Raw genomic sequence first — 14,309 nt, forward strand, 5'->3', positions numbered from 1 at the left:
GCAGACCAGGTTCATCATCATCATCATCATCATCATCATCATCATCATCAGTCTCACCGTAGCATGTTCAGGTCACAGACATGTCGCTGCTGTTGTGTCTGATCCGTTTGTGTCGGGTCTGCTCTCAGCTGGTTTCCAGCATCCCCACCAGCTGGCTGAAGTTCCTGAAGACAGCGGGTCACGGCACTCAGCGGGAGGAGATCCCCGAGGAGGAGCTGGAGGAGATGAAGGACCTGGATGAGATCGACCACGCCGAGATGGAGATGAGGAGGGGCCACGTGCTCTGGTGCCGCGGCCTCGGCCGCATCCAGACGCAGGTACGCTTTTACCTTCAAACAAAGTGCGTAGAGACGAGCAGCGCGAGCCTCATGAAGCTTTTCACATAAACCTCAGATCCAAACTCTAAGTCTCTAAGTCCAAACTCAAGTAGACGCAGGAAGTAACGCCCTGGATTAGCTCGTAGCTGACGTGTGAGGCTGAGAGTCCCTGCAGATTCAGCATGTGGTCGTTCTGCAGAGGGGTGGGCTTGTTACCAGAGTTCAGAGGAGGAGCTGAGTCGACGGAAGAGGAAAGACGAAGAATAGAGGCAGAAAGTCAGCAGAACACAACTGAATCCAGCTGTTTAACTCAGTAAATCCCCAGAATCCAAACAGCTGATTGTCCACATGTTAAGCGACGGTGATAAAAACCCTGCAGAGCAGCTGAATCCTGTCAGAACTGTATGTGTCTGTTGGAAGAGGATCATCATGTGTTCTCTGAGGTAGATCCAGTTTGCTCCAGAAGCAAATCCAGGAGGAGAACTTCTGTCTCCTTTAGTTTGGACTCAGAGACGGTTGAAGTGATTCTGGAAGCTTTCAGACGGCGGCGCTGCTGTCCTGTCTGTCTCTCACCTGTCTGTCTGTCTCTCACCTGTCTCTCACCTGTCTGTCTGTCTCTCACCTGTCTCTCACCTGTCTGTCTCTCACCTGTCTCCTTCCTGTCTGTCTGTTTCTCACCTATCTCCTTCCTGTCTGTCTGTCTCTCACCTGTCTGTCTGTCTCTCACCTGTCTGTCTGTCTCTCACCTGTCTCTCACCTGTCTGTCTGTCTCTCACCTGTCTCCTTCCTGTCTGTTTCTCACCTGTCTCCTTCCTGTCTGTCTGTCTCTCACCTGTCTCCTTCCTGTCTGTCTCTCACCTGTCTCCTTCCTGTCTGTCTCTCACCTGTCTCCTTCCTGTTGGTCTGTCTCTCACCTGTCTCCTTCCTGTTGGTCTGTCTCTCACCTGTCTCCTTCCTGTCTGTCTCTCACCTGTCTCCTTCCTGTCTGTTTCTCACCTGTCTCCTTCCTGTCTGTTTCTCACCTGTCTCCTTCCTGTCTGTCTCTCACCTGTCTCCTTCCTGTTGGTCTGTCTCTCACCTGTCTCCTTCCTGTTGGTCTGTCTCTCACCTGTCTCCTTCCTGTCTGTCTCTCACCTGTCTCCTTCCTGTCTGTTTCTCACCTGTCTCCTTCCTGTCTGTTTCTCACCTGTCTCCTTCCTGTCTGTCTGTCTCTCACCTGTCTCCTTCCTGTCTGTCTGTCTCACCTGTCTCCTTCTCGTCTGACAGATCCGTGTGGTCAACGCCTTCAGAGACAGCGTTTCTCCTTATGAAGGTCTGGAGACGCCGGAGTCTCGCAGCTCCATCCACAACTTCATGAGCCAACCTGAGTTCCGCATCGAGGACTCGGAGCCTCAGATCCCGCTCATCGACGAGGCTGATGGAGAAGACGACGCCCCCACCAAACGAAACTCCATCTTCATCCCGCCGCCGCTGACCACCCTGCCGCCCCTCTCGTCCCCGCCCAACCAGAACAACAACGCCATGGAACGCGTCGTCCCGCTACATAAAGACGGCTCCAGGTCCGGTCTGATCACGCCCAACTCAGCGGGGCTGCCGCCGTGTCCGGGGAGCCCCCTGCACAGCCTGGAGACCTCGCTATAAGCCCCGCCCCCTCAGGCCCGACCACTTCCTATTTGTACTGAATTTTGTTGCGACGGGAGTTCTTCCTCCGAGAGCCAAAGAATGAAAAAACATTTTCAAAACAGACTCGTCTGATTGGTTCTCGTCAGGAGTTCACCTGCTGGGTTTTTAATGTTTCCAGGTGTGTCTGTGTTTTCGTTCCGACACGGACGGATGTTTCCTTCTTTACTGTAATAGACATGAACTCTGCAGTTGTTGTTTTAGGAGAAGAGTGTTCGTGAGGTGATTGATCAATAATCAGTTTCTGATCTGTAAATATTGATGTTCAGACGTAGTCAGAGCTCGTTTCTGATGTGAGCCGACGTGACGAGTTCAGGTAGTTTTGTGTGAAGGATTAAATTCCGTGTAAAGCAATAATAAATGTGTTCTGAGTTCACACCAAAGAAAAATGTGTAATTAACCAACAGCCAAATTTGAGTGATTAAAAAAAAATCACCAAGTGTATAAAATTAGGTTTCAAAATGATCAATATTCTGAGCGATAAAACGCTGGGGGCTCGTCCACTGAAGGCTTAAACCAAACTCCCATATAAAAATACACCATTTAAAATAGGCCTTGTTTGTAGGTTTAAGGCAGCAACATGGACGATATTTTAATAATAAAGTAACATTAGGAGCCGCTGTTTAATTCAGCACATGTTTTGTAGGTAAATGTGGAATTGTTTCAGTAAAAATGTAACTTAAATGACTAGTTAACAAGCGATTCATCGCCTCAATCACCATTATGTTAAATTATTGTTTTTTTTCAATGGAGTTCGGTGCACTTAATGTTACTCACTTCTCTGCTGGAAAGTCCTTGGCGGCTTCATCGTGGCCGCCACCATCGGAGTAAAAGCCTCTCACGCTGTGCTTTCTGGTGAAGCGGCGCCAGGTAAACGCCGTCCCTCTGGCCGGGGACGTCCCAGCCCGCACAGCCCCGGTGCTGAAGCCGAAGCCGCTGGCGGCTCCACCCGTCAACGGACGCTTCAGCTGGGGTTTTAAAATAACTCGTCCAGCGCTAACGTTGACTGAAAATGGCTCCGTTCACCATTAACAGCTGATTATCTGAAGTGAATCCCAGTTGTCTCCAATGAAAGTTTGTAAAACTACCCGCTGTAAAAATAGTAACTATGAGTATGTGCGCTCTAGTGTTTATATATCTACGCCATCGATCCACCATTTCAGTCCCGCCCAAACATTCCTGAACACAGAAATGGTGAAAAACAGTTTAAGGCTCAAACTGCACAGTTCAGTAAAACATAGTTCAGTGTTTTCACATGTTTTCAGCAATTATTTTCTAATATGTATAATGTGTTCAAAAGGAAATTTCTCATTTTCCTTCACAGACTTTAAGGATCTGTGACATGTTTAGAGTCAGGGGGGGGGGGGGGGGGGGGGGGGTTATTCTTACAGACGGGTGTTTGTAGACAGAAATGTTTAAAGTAAATGTCTAACGTTGGATTTTATTCTAGTATTTTTGTAAAAAAAAAATGTTTTAGCTTGTTGTTGTTGTTTCAAAGATGTAAAACCAAAAATGATTAAAAGATAAAAAACAACTTTCAGAGCAGGATGTTTGTGATGCAGCTTCACATCGGACAGAAAAGGAAATGTGACGATTCTTTCATTTGTTCTTCTTTACATCAAACTGAAATACGTCTTCACCTCCAGAACGATAACAAGTCCAAGTATGAGAGGAAACACAGAATACTGCATCACATGTCGGCCTTCAGACAAAACCCACAGTCAAACAAAGTTTATCTGAAGCTAATATGAAGCTTCAGCGTCCAAATGAGTCAAATCAAGTAGATATCTTTCAACGTTACAGTCTTTTTAGTGTCAAAGTTCCTCTTTTTGTTACTATACTTCCACCTGCAGCTCAACAGGGAAACACAAAGAGGGAATTTGATGCTAAAAAGACTGTAAATGTGTCAGATATCCACTTGATATGACTAACTCAGACTGCTGAAGCTGAATAGAAGCTTCACACAGACTTTTAGATGACAAAACTGTGGATTTTATCCTCCATCACTTCCATTAAAGCACATTTGAAGGATCTTTTAATATCCAGATTGAACAGGAGGAATGATTACAGCGAGGAAAACCTCTTTCACTGTTACTATGGAAACCTGACTGTAAGACATGCTTGAAAAAATGGTGAATCTGTCCTTTAAAGACAAACGTATTAGAAGCAGTCAGTCAGGCATGAGGAGGTTTTATTAAACATTGGATCTTATATAAAGTCAATACAAAAAAATGAACTCATGTAGTTTACAGAGGAAGACTAACAGGCCTGAAGGCAGGAGGGTCTAATCAGGAGAAGTGTCACCAAGGAGGTTAAAGGTAAAACTAAACAGGGACTTGAGGTTTTACAGCAATAACTACAAACAAGATGGTGTCACTATTTGGAGAATAAAGTTGAAATGTTATGAAATAAAGTCGTTTTGAGGGGAAAAAAGTTGTAAATTTGAGAATAATCTCATGGTCTTATAAGAAAAAGTTGTAATATTAAAAGTGATCATGTTATGAAAGTAAAGTCGTGTTTTTACACTAATGAGTGTTGGTTTGTCCTCACTGATGATGGTGCTGAATGAGAACCAGTTGATTTATCCGACAGGTGACGCAGCTTCACTCAGAACAACCTGATGAAGAGTTTTGAGCTGAACTGTTTCTGCTCAAACACACTGAGAGGAAAGAAAACAGCTGATCACGTGTCGCTGAGGTTGTTGGAGTCATTTAAAGTGTCTCAGCGTGACGTCTGTGGACCTCTAGTGGTGAATGTCAGTATTACACGTATGTGAAGGAATTTTTAGGTTGCAATGTCTGTCGATCCAAACTGAAATATCTCAACTAATACACGATGGATTAAATTTTGTGCACACACTCATGTTCCCCAGAGGATGAATCTTACTAACTGTGTTAATCCTCTTGAGTTTTCCTGTAGCACCACTGTGATGTTGACATATGTTGTTTTTTGGTGAAATGTCTCAACAACCGTTGGATGGATTGCCATCAAATTTGGTTCTGACAGCCACGTTCCCCTCAGGATTAATTATAATAACTCTGGTGATCCCATAAAGCAGCTATAATCGATAATCTCTCCTCAGTCTGATGTGTCAGTGTGTAATGTGTTGGTGATGAACCTACAGAGAATTATCAGAGACTCTGCAGCTCCTCTCGGCTTTACGGAGCTTTATAGTGAGTTTCAGCTCATTGTTTATCTGTCCGGCTGCAACTTTACTGTTCTGGTTCACTCTCAGCGTCTCATAGCGTCGTTTTCAGAGAAAAAGCTGTAAAAAGCCGCTGTACACTACCTGCTCACAGTTAGCTGTAGACTAGCTGGTGAACATAGTGGAGCATTTAGCAGCTAAAGAGCCAGATATTTCCCTCAGGAGCTGGTAGAGAGTAAAAACAGCTAAAAGAGAAACACGACTCCACATGAATGATAATGTTGCTCCATAACTGCTGGATGTGGAAACAAGTTCAACATATCAACTTAAAGCTGATGATGAGTCAGAGTTGAGTTCACTACAGCGCTAACGTATCACTTAACGCAGGTTTAACTTTTTATCTGGTGCCATCATCAGATCAAAATTTCAATTTATCCAACACCTTGATTTATGACCAAATATCTGCTACACAGAGTCTCAGCTGTACTTTGTTTTTGTTTTGTTTTGATAATAAGCAAATGTTGACCTGAAAGATGAAACACCAGCATCGTAGCGTGCAACTAACTAAACTGAAAATTATTTTCTCGGTCAGCAGCTACAACAGTAACATGCTGCTCTAACACTGAAGCTTCACTATTAATAATCTAATGATGTCATATATAATAATATATCAGTCAGAGGGACCAAACCACTACTTTTACTGCAATACTTTAACTACATCAAGCTCATAATACTTATGTACTTTTACTGTAGTAGGTTTTTCATGCAGGACTTTTATTTGTGGTGGAGTATTTGTACATTGCTGTGTTGGTACTTTTCTTCTTCTTCCTCCACTGAGCATTTTTTAGAAGAAGAAATAGATACATTTTTAGCTTATGTATGTAGAGTAAGTTAATGTAATGGATCCCACATGTAGTTCGTTTTTAAATCAAATTTTTAAATAGGATTTAAAACCGGAAAACCGGTTACAACTCTGCAAACTACAATCCCCAAAACTCGGCTCGCTTATACGTCACACATGTCCAGCCAATGGCTGAGCGCGTTTGAGTCACATGACCCGCAGCGCAGCAGATTTGAATTGTTTTCGTGTCGTTTGAATGCGGAGCAGGACGGAATCGTGAGTTTTCAGAGAGACTTTGAGGTTTGTAGTTTAAAGTTTAATGAAACTGTGACTTTGTGTGAATTCTAAATGAACCAAACTTCATGTTAAAATTCTCAGTTTCAAGCTCAGAGCAGTTTGATTTAGCTGCAGAGCTAAGCTAACGAGCTAGCAGGCTAACGCTGACGTTAGCCGGAAGGTTAAAGTTGATGTTTTATTGAATCGATCCGCTGTTTGAAATGTTGTTATAGTTTAATGTCAGAGCTGAATGTTCTGCTGCTGCTGCAGGTGTGATCCGGATCAGATGGAAGGGATGGACCGTGGAGCAAACAGCGGCAAGTTAACGTTACACTCACTGACCCTGAGTCAGCTGCTACACTCTGTTCATGTGTTCATTAACTGACCCTGAGTCAGCTGATACACCCTGTTACACTCTGTTCATGTGTTCATTAACTGACCCTGAGTCAGCTGATACACCCTGTTACACTCTGTTCATGTGTTCATCAACTGACCCTGAGTCAGCTGCTACACTCTGTTCATGTGTTCATTAAGTGTTTGTGTCTCTGTACAGGTGTGTTCTTTCTGCCCGATGAGAAGTTTGACTTTGATGTTTCTCTGTCACCTGCCAGGTAGGAAACACACACACACACACACACACACACACACACACACACCTGTCCAGGTTCTGTTGACTTGGTTTCAGGTGCTGTGGAAACTCTGCTCATATCAACACTCTTTATTATTCTGTCATGTAGGATTTATATTTCTCTACGATAAAGCTTCGTTAGAACAGGTTGTTTCTGAATCGACCACAAACAGCTAAAAGTTCCACTGTTGATCTTTAAATGTCTCAAACAGTCGTCAGCAGACGAAGAAGAACTCAGATCCTTTACTGCAGTAAAAGTACCAGTACAGCAACATCAAAATACTCCATTACAAGTAAAAGTACATAAGTATTATGAGCTTGATGTAGTTAAAGTATTGCAGTAAAAGTACATAAGTATTATGAGCTTGATGTAGTTAAAGTATTGCAGTAAAAGTACATAAGTATTATGAGCTTGATGTAGTTAAAGTATTGCAGTAAAAGTACATAAGTATTATGAGCTTGATGTAGTTAAAGTATTGCAGTAAAAGTACATAAGTATTATGAGCTTGATGTAGTTAAAGTATTGCAGTAAAAGTACATAAGTATTATGAGCTTGATGTAGTTAAAGTATTGCAGTAAAAGTACATAAGTATTATGAGTTTGATGTAGTTAAAGTATTGCAGTAAAAGTACATAAGTATTATGAGCTTGATGTAGTTAAAGTATTGCAGTAAAAGTACATAAGTATTATGAGCTTGATGTAGTTAAAGTATTGCAGTAAAAGTAGTGGTTTGGTCCCTCTGACTGATATATTATTATATATGACATCATTAGATTATTAATAGTGAAGCATCAGTGTTAGAGCAGCATGTTACTGTTGTAGCTGCTGGAGGTGGAGCTAGTTTACACTACTTTATATACAGTTAGCTAGTTTAGTCCAGTGGTTCCCAACCTAGGGGTGGGGCCCCTCCAAAGGGTCAGCAGATAAATCTGAGGGGTCGTGAGATGATTAATCTGCTAACCTGCACACTGAGCGTGTGCAGATCACGGTTCAGTCTGCAGCTCCGCTAGTTTAACCCTTTGTTCTACCTCTTGACTGTAGACAGAGCTGCATTCCCGCACATGCTCAGTGGCGTCTGCTGTAAGAGGAACCTCTTGATGCTGTTATTAGTCTTTGAAGCCGTTTCTAAACAAACTAACGTGATGAAGGAACACGTCAGCCAGAGCAGCCGTGAGACTCAGATATCAGGAATCAGATATATCAGAGAGAACAACCTCTGAGGCTCCATATGTACAGATGCACCACATTTACATACATATAAATGTATTAAAATGAACAGATCAGTCTGTATTAAATGTAGTTTTATGTCATTAAGATAGTATTTTTTCTATTGCTGCATTACAGACTGAATAACATCATTTACTGCATCTGTCTGTCAATGAGTTGTTTTTTGTGTAAGTGGAGCTCTGAGTTGAGATGATGATGATGTCACACTACAGTCAGGTTCAGGTGTGTTGAGATGATGATGATGTCACAGTACAGTCGGGCTCACGTGTGTTGAGATGATGATGTCACAGTACAGTCGGGTTCAGGTGTGTTGAGATGATGATGATGTCACAGTACAGTCGGGTTCAGGTGTGTTGAGATGATGATGATGTCACAGTACAGTCGGGTTCAGGTGTGTTGAAGCTGAGCTGCTGATGTCAGCAGGTAGGATGGTCACACCGCGTCGTCCCAGCTGTGAGTTTGTTGTCTGAAGTCAGAACTTGTCGTACTTGTTGTTGATAAAGCCGCCGTGTCACAGTGCACTTCACTTCCTGTGGGAGGCTTCATACACGGTCCAGGTGTATGTTCGGGTTTGATCCTTCTGATGGAAAGCAGTTGATTGATTGAGTCAGACGGGGACGCCTGCTGGTCACCTGCTGGTCACCTGCTGGAACTGCTTCACACGGAGGAAGTGAAGCTGAGACGCCATGAAGTGTTTGCAGGTGAGTTTCAGTCGTCTGATGTGAATAATCTACAGCGTTCATGATGTGATGTCTCTCTGCTCCGCAGCTCCAGAGGTGATGAAGACGAGGACGACGTGTTTGTGGACCAAGAGAAGCGTGTCTCTGTTAACGTGGCGTCGCGGCTGGAGATCGGAGGTGGCGGCGGCGGCGTGCAGGCGAGCTGGAGCCCGCTGACTGGAGATCAGCTGGAGGCCATGTGTCAGGAAGCCCACAGAGTGGCCGACCAGCTGCAGAACAGCGAGCCGAGTCCGCCGCACGTCCCGGACGACCGGACCGCCGCCAACGTGATCACAGACTCCACGACCAACAGGGAACAGTTTGTCCAGGACGCTGACGCCAAACTGGACCTGTTTGGTCAGCCAGCCACGGCGCTCAGCCCCGTCAAACGCCAGACCTTCTGTGTGCAGGACAGTCCCATGAAGCAGCTGCCGCCCGCCATCCAGCGCCGCCTGCAGAGAGGAAGCAGCTCCACCGCAGCTCCATCCACCCGCTCTGCTTCATCCACCGCAGCTTCATCCACCCGCTCTGCTCCATCCTCCCGCTCTGCTTCATCCACCGCAGCTTCATCCTCCCGCTCTGCCTCCACCGCCAGACTCAGCACCTCCAGCTCGGAGGCGAAGCCCAGGACGGCGCTGCGAGGGAAGGCCGTGCTGGGCGTCGGCGTCGTGCTGCCGAGCAAACTGGCCGTCCCTTCAACTTCCTGTTCGGGCAACAAGAGCAGAGTGGAGAGAACCAGACTGCAACCGCCGAGCAAAGTATGAGTTTTTTTTTTTTTTTTTTACTTCTTCAGTCTATAAAACAGCAAACATGACGACGTCGTCTGGCCGAGGAATCACACAGAGATGTGATTAAAGCTAATAAGTGGACCTTGAGATATTGATTTATCATGTGACCTGCTGCAGGGTCCCTGACCCTCAGTTTGGGAACCATTGAGATGAATCAGACGTTGATGTTGTTTGTTGACTTCCTGTTGCAGGCGGCGGCGGCGGGTGGGAGGCGGAGCCCGAGCTCTCGTCCATCCAGTCGGGCGGGGTCGTACGAGGATCTTCTCTCCGATTCGACGAGCGTGGCCTCTGACGTCAGCGACTCCTCCCTCAACTCCAGCACGCTGGGAAAGCGCATGTTGGCTCCGCCCACCAAGGTAACACACCTGTCCTCTGATTGGTTCATCATACGCCGCTCCTTTAAGTAGATTATTACAGAAATCCTGATTTCTTTTCCTCCATCAGAGGAACCTATCAGGTGTGAAAGCTCCGCCCCCTCAGAGCAGGAGGGTGACGGAGAGGAAGAACACATCCTCGTCTTCATCTTCATCGCCGGCTGCAGGTACGACTCTTCATCCCGCCGACAAATAGAACGTGTTGGTGAAAACGTCTCTACAGGTGTCGCGTCTCCTTCGCAGGTAAACTGAACGCTTCTCTGAGCCGGCGTCTGAGCAGCTGCGCCGGCCCCGCCCCCAGCAGCGTCAGCAGACCCGCCAATCAGAACAGACCACGCCGCTCCACCGTCTACGCCGCCGCAGAGCCTTCCGCCGCCGCCGGCCGCCGCTCCCTGTCCACGCAGGCCAGGAAGCCGTCTGAGGCCGACAGGTCCACGCCGCTGAAGAGAGCTGAGGCCACGCCCCTCCAGCCCACACCCGCCAGAAGAGTTTCAGAGAGGTCCGCCTCCATCCCCGCCCCCGCCTCAGCCCGGCGGCAGAGCGTGCTGAAGGCCCTCGCCCCCCCGACACCCAGTGGAGGAGTCAGAGCAGTTCGCCATGGAGACGGTAAGAGACGCTGATGATGTCACAGCTGCTTATTCTGTCATCAGATCATATTTTATTGATTAATTGATTAGTTGTTGTGCGGCGTTCAAACTCTCAGAGTCTTCAAAACCTAAAACCTTTAAATCCAGATGATCAAAATAGTTGACGAATCGTTACAGCTCCAGACATCAGTTTACATTCTTTCAACCAATCACAGGACAGGAACAGGTGCTCACACAGCTGGTCCACCTTAAAGCTCCGTCCACCTTAACTGAGGCTGGTCAGGTCAGGCTAACCTGTTGTTGCTAACTTTAGAGCTAACGGCCTTCACTTCTGCAGCTGTTGGTGAAACAACAGACGGATGTTAATAGTAACCTGTTGAACAGCAGATAGAAACACTGTTGTTATCAATGAAAGTGATTCTCTGATACGTCTGACTGACTGTCTGACTGACTGTCTGACTGACTGTCTGACTGTCTGACTGACTGTCTTCAGGTGTTTCAGGTATTTTGTCTCCAGACGTCTCAGAGACGTTGAAGCCAAAGCGTCTGATGTCAGCGAGCGGCGTGGACAGGTCAGTGACATCACACTCAGATTTAAACGCTGTTAACATGCAGTCGTTGGTTACCATGGTAATCTCGACCCAGCTTTATGATACAGGAACACCTTTAAAACCTGTAACTCTGCATCCTGTAAAGTGATCTGCCTTCCTCTCCCGTAGTCTTCCTCAGAAGCCTGCGGGTCTTCTGACGCCCTCTGCTGGCGCCTGCAGGTCGCTGCAGGTGAAGGCGCGTCGTCCTTCGGCCCTCCCCACGCCGCTGAGACGCAGGATGTCCGCCATCCCCTTAGCCACGCCCACCAACCAGACCCGCCCCGCAAGGCCGCCGCCCACCTCTGACTCTGACTCCGCCTCTGCCAGCAGCGCGAGCAGCTGCAGGTGAGATGCTGTCGACCAATAGAAAAGCTGCAGATCACCTGCCTGTTTCCTTGACGACACACGCAGACGTCTCACTTTTTATTGGTGTGTGTGGTTGTTTGTGTGAAGCCCCGCCCCCCCAGACACGCAGGAGGCGGAGCCTGTCGATGCCCCGGACATCCAGCCCTTCTGTCTGGAGGAAGAGGAGGAGCCCCCGGCTGCCCCGCCCCCCGCCGCTCCACAGCCTGACCAATCAGAGAGCACGGATACCGGAGAGCTGAGTCAGAGCCAATCAGAGCCGAGCAGAAACCTGATCGAACTGGAGACAACTGAGGAGAAGAAGAATCAGGAGGTCAGAGGTCACACACATGCACACGCACACACACACACACACACATAGAGAGACACACACACACACACACACGCACACGCACATACACACACACACACACACACACGCACACACACACGCACACGCACGCACATACACACACAGTTATCCAGGGTTGATGGTGACTATTTCTTCATTTCTTGGTTAATTCATTTTCCTTTTGTTTGTTTGTTTATTTGTGTGTGTGTGTGTGTGTGTGAGTGTGACACAAACAGGAAGTAGACCCATTTTTAAAAGAACAGCTTCACGGTGCTGAACTCAGAGAGTCCACAGAGATGTTTAACCAAAATATTCAGTCTGGTTTATTTGATCCATGAACATCTTTATCCAACTGAGAGCTGATTCCTCCTCCTCCTCCTCACAGATCTTCATCAGTGTAACGTTCTCTTGGTTCTCCTCCTCAGGTTCTCCTGGTGGATCTTCCTCCTCCTCCTCCTCCTCACAGATCTTCATCAGTGTAACGTTCTCTTGGTTCTCCTCCTCAGGTTCTCCTGGTGGATCTTCCTCCTCCTGCTCTGCAGCCTCAGGAGAAGCTTCTGATCGACCTGACCAACACTCCCGACCCGCTCCGGACCAGCAACAAGACCTGCACTACGACCCAGGTACCTGACCCCCTCACCTGGTGACATCACACACAGAACTTATGATGTCACAGCACTGACATGTGAACACGTGTCCGAAAGTTTGTGGACGGCTGTTTACTGTGGTTCCAAATCTTAATAAAGCAGCACAACAGAAGCATAGAGAGAGAGAGAGCGGTGGGGCGAGCTAGAGAGTGAATGAGGAGAGAGAGCGGTGGAGCGAGCTAGAGAGTGAATGAGGAGAGAGAGCGGTGGAGCGAGCTAGAGAGTGAATGAGGAGAGAGAGCGGTGGAGCGAGCTAGAGAGTGAATGAGGAGAGAGAGCGGTGGAGCGAGCTAGAGAGAGAATGAGGAGAGAGAGCGGTGGTGGAGCGAGCTAGAGAGTGAATGAGGAGAGAGAGCGGTGGAGCGAGCTAGAGAGTGAATGAGGAGAGAGAGCGGTGGAGCGAGCTAGAGGGTGAATGAGGAGAGAGAGCGGTGGTGGAGCGAGCTAGAGTGTGAATGAGGAGAGAGAGCGGTGGAGCGAGCTAGAGAGTGAATGAGGAGAGAGAGCGGTGGAGCGAGCTAGAGAGTGAATGAGGAGAGAGAGCGGTGGAGCGAGCTAGAGAGTGAATGAGGAGAGAGACAGAAAACCCACTCAGCAGCTGATTTACTGGGGACAGACGCTCTGCTTTTCACTCATTCATCACATCCATTCATTCATTCATTCATTCATTCATTCATTCATTCATTCATTCATTCATCCATCTATCCATTCATTCATCCATTCATTCAGATCTCCTGAGTGTAAACTGACTCTCTGCTCTCAGATGTGATGAAACAAACAGGAACGTTTAGTTCTTCTGGTGGAAACGGAGGGAACCTTCCTCTGTCCACATACTTTTGGCCGTGCAGCGTACCTGTCCTCACCTGATGATGAAAATATTCATGTTGTTTGTTTTTCATCAGTCACAGTAAACACATTCCTCTCAGCTGTTGTTTGTTGTTGTTTGTTTGAACAGCTGATTGATCTGAGTTCTCCGCTCATCAAGTGGAGTCCAGAAGACAAAAAGGAAAACAACAACAACGCTCTGCTCATCAACCTGTCCTTCTGACCCGCACCTCCTCAACAACAACAACAACAACAATAACAATAATAATAATAATAACACTCTTACTGAAGCAGTTTGATGTCTCTAAATGATGATGATGATGATGATGATGATGAAGGTTTTCTGCACCTGATTGTACTTTGATTTGTCTCGCTGCTCTGAATAAATGTTGTAAATGTTGATTCTTAGTGTTTATTTGCTGCTGAATTCAGTCAAACAACAACGTGAGGAAAATAACAATAATAACAACTATTAGAACACATCAAATTAAAAACACGTCCAGTAAGAAGCAGCTCCAGTGAGACTGGGACCAACATGGAAACCAGTTTGTTTTTTAGGGAATGGTTCCAGCTCGTCTTCATCAGGAGCTTTGATGTTATTTCTCATAAATCTTGTGTCAGTAGAAAGTGAATCTACATGACGTTGATGCTGTTCAACACTTTCATCTGTCAATCATATTAATAAATTAATTCATAGAAATAAAGAACAAAGTGTTAAAATCTGACGTTGATTCTTTCTGACGTTTTATAATGAAAATAATTTAAAGTTTAAGACTAAAACAAGTCTTTGATTATTAAGAAGTTCTCTGATCTACTGACTGTTGCAGCTCCAGTTTTACCTTCATAAATATTATAAAACCTTTATAAATGTGTCGTCTTGTGTTTCTGCCTTCAGTATAAAAGTCTACTTCCTGTTTGATTCCTGAGCTTTCAACATCTGTTAAAGTGTTTTAAAGAGTTTTTCTTTATTT

The 14,309-nt window shown here is 46.2% G+C and overlaps 2 protein-coding genes across 6 annotated transcripts in view; both read left to right on the forward strand.

Annotated features, from left to right (window-relative positions):
- The window catches only part of atp2b1b (ATPase plasma membrane Ca2+ transporting 1b), a 36,994-nt gene extending 33,643 nt beyond the window's left edge, over positions 1–3,351 (forward strand). For all 3 annotated transcript variants that reach the window (XM_042410744.1, XM_042410745.1, XM_042410746.1), the window contains exons 20-21: positions 129–317; positions 1,584–3,351. In XM_042410744.1, the coding sequence (XP_042266678.1) occupies positions 129–317; positions 1,584–1,958 (564 nt within the window). In that variant the 3' untranslated portion in view covers positions 1,959–3,351. The remainder of the gene's footprint in view (positions 1–128; positions 318–1,583) is intronic.
- A 2,822-nt stretch (positions 3,352–6,173) lies between these two features.
- gtse1 (G-2 and S-phase expressed 1) lies at positions 6,174–13,740 on the forward strand. Of its 3 annotated transcripts, none has more exons than XM_042410792.1 (12): positions 6,174–6,283; positions 6,530–6,576; positions 6,813–6,870; positions 8,883–9,593; positions 9,812–9,977; positions 10,066–10,162; positions 10,239–10,601; positions 11,085–11,154; positions 11,302–11,517; positions 11,626–11,848; positions 12,373–12,489; positions 13,469–13,740. In XM_042410792.1, exons 2-12 carry the CDS (start codon positions 6,546–6,548, stop codon positions 13,559–13,561), a joined length of 2,145 nt encoding a protein of 714 aa, XP_042266726.1. In that variant the 5' UTR covers positions 6,174–6,283; positions 6,530–6,545; the 3' UTR covers positions 13,562–13,740. The 3 variants fall into 3 exon arrangements, with proteins under 3 accessions (XP_042266726.1, XP_042266725.1, XP_042266727.1); XM_042410791.1 differs by having other exon boundaries at positions 8,883–9,591; positions 9,813–9,977; positions 11,076–11,154; XM_042410793.1 differs by lacking the exons at positions 6,174–6,283; positions 6,530–6,576; positions 6,813–6,870 and adding an exon at positions 8,639–8,815 and having other exon boundaries at positions 11,076–11,154.
- Positions 13,741–14,309: the final 569 nt, after the last annotated feature.

Source organism: Thunnus maccoyii, chromosome 5 (genome assembly GCF_910596095.1).
Source record: "Thunnus maccoyii chromosome 5, fThuMac1.1, whole genome shotgun sequence".
Classification (NCBI taxonomy): domain Eukaryota; kingdom Metazoa; phylum Chordata; class Actinopteri; order Scombriformes; family Scombridae; genus Thunnus; species Thunnus maccoyii.

What these genes read in the sequence shown, in the direction of transcription:
- gtse1 (XM_042410791.1), top strand. Translation starts at nt 6,546, where the DNA reads ATGGAAGGGATGGACCGTGGAGCAAACAGCG. An exon ending in GGACCGTGGAGCAAACAGCG is followed by an intron (nt 6,577 to 6,812) that starts GCAAGTTAACGT and finishes GTCTCTGTACAG; the next exon opens with GTGTGTTCTTTCTGCCCGAT. An exon ending in TCAGCGAGCGGCGTGGACAG is followed by an intron (nt 11,155 to 11,301) that starts GTCAGTGACATC and finishes CCTCTCCCGTAG; the next exon opens with TCTTCCTCAGAAGCCTGCGG.